The sequence below is a fragment of the Pyrus communis genome, chromosome 2 (genome assembly GCF_963583255.1).
Source record: "Pyrus communis chromosome 2, drPyrComm1.1, whole genome shotgun sequence".
Taxonomy (NCBI): domain Eukaryota; kingdom Viridiplantae; phylum Streptophyta; class Magnoliopsida; order Rosales; family Rosaceae; genus Pyrus; species Pyrus communis.
In genome coordinates this window covers 10,167,226-10,168,259 of record NC_084804.1, presented here as the reverse complement: position 1 = coordinate 10,168,259, position 1,034 = coordinate 10,167,226, and the positions used below count along the sequence as shown (strand labels likewise).

Here is a 1,034-nt window from a genome sequence, read left to right as displayed (position 1 = left end):
GGTAATTAAGGTAAAAGTGAAAAGGCAACCAGAGTGTTCCACGTGCATGGCCCAACCAATGGATAGCATTTAGTTCTCACCTTCGTGTCACATACATGGACTGATAAGGTGATGCAAAACTTAATTTCTGAATTCTCAATTGCGTGCTTTGACCCAATCTGGTCTTCCTAGACTGCTTCTCAACATATACACACAAATATACAACGGTCAACTTTAATTGTCAACTTCTCCCCCACCTTGCCGTACAAGTCTTCCACGCAGCACCATGTCTTCCCCTTCCGCATCCACCTTCCACTATAAAACCCCAAACCTAATAACTCAAACTGCAAAACAAAAAACCCAGTTTACAAAACCCATTTACCATATTAATTATCCCTTCTCAAAACCAGCCCACGGAGAAATTATAGATGTCGAGTGTCGGTAGGAATCAGTGTGTGAAGGTTGTGATCATCAACACCAAGTACGTGGAGACGGATGCCATGAGCTTCAAAGATGTCGTGCAAAGGCTAACTGGGAAGGATTCAAGGGTGGCATACGAAGTGCAGGAGCCGATTACAGAGAGCCCGCAGTACTCTTTGAAAGAGGGAGCCAATATTCGGAGGACGGGTAATAATGTTCTGGAATCATCAAATACTTCTATTGCTAGTACTATGTCTCGGAGTAATTCTTCAGTTTTGATGAGAAATATCTCGTTCAAAGAGTTTGAAAGATTGTTCAGAGAGATGCCTCCAATGGAGGAGTTTTTGGCTGATAAATATATTCTTTAGAAAATTCCTGTATATGTATATATAGTTATATCTGCTATAGCTTATAGTTGCATTATGTTAATTTGATTACCCAGTTATTCAATATATAGATATATATCATTTTTTCATTCTAACATTTGATTACTTCACCGATTTCACATACAATACTGTTACTGACATTATTTAGTAACGGAATTACAAGCCACATTTCCAAACAAAGAAGATAAAATCCTACTTATACAAGTGTATATATATAAAGTGGATCTAACCTATATATTCCGATCAGAA

General features: G+C 38.1%; 1 protein-coding gene across 1 annotated transcript; it reads left to right on the top strand.

Annotated features, from left to right (window-relative positions):
- The first annotated feature begins 407 nt into the window (after positions 1 to 407).
- LOC137724722 (VQ motif-containing protein 1-like) lies at positions 408 to 767 on the top strand. Its single transcript, XM_068463436.1, has one exon. It carries the CDS (start codon positions 408 to 410, stop codon positions 765 to 767), a length of 360 nt encoding a protein of 119 aa, XP_068319537.1.
- The last annotated feature ends 267 nt before the right edge of the window (positions 768 to 1,034 follow it).

Excerpts from the sequence above, each read along its gene's own strand:
- LOC137724722 (XM_068463436.1), top strand. The coding sequence starts at position 408 with ATGTCGAGTGTCGGTAGGAATCAGTGTGTGAAGGTTGTGATCATCAAC.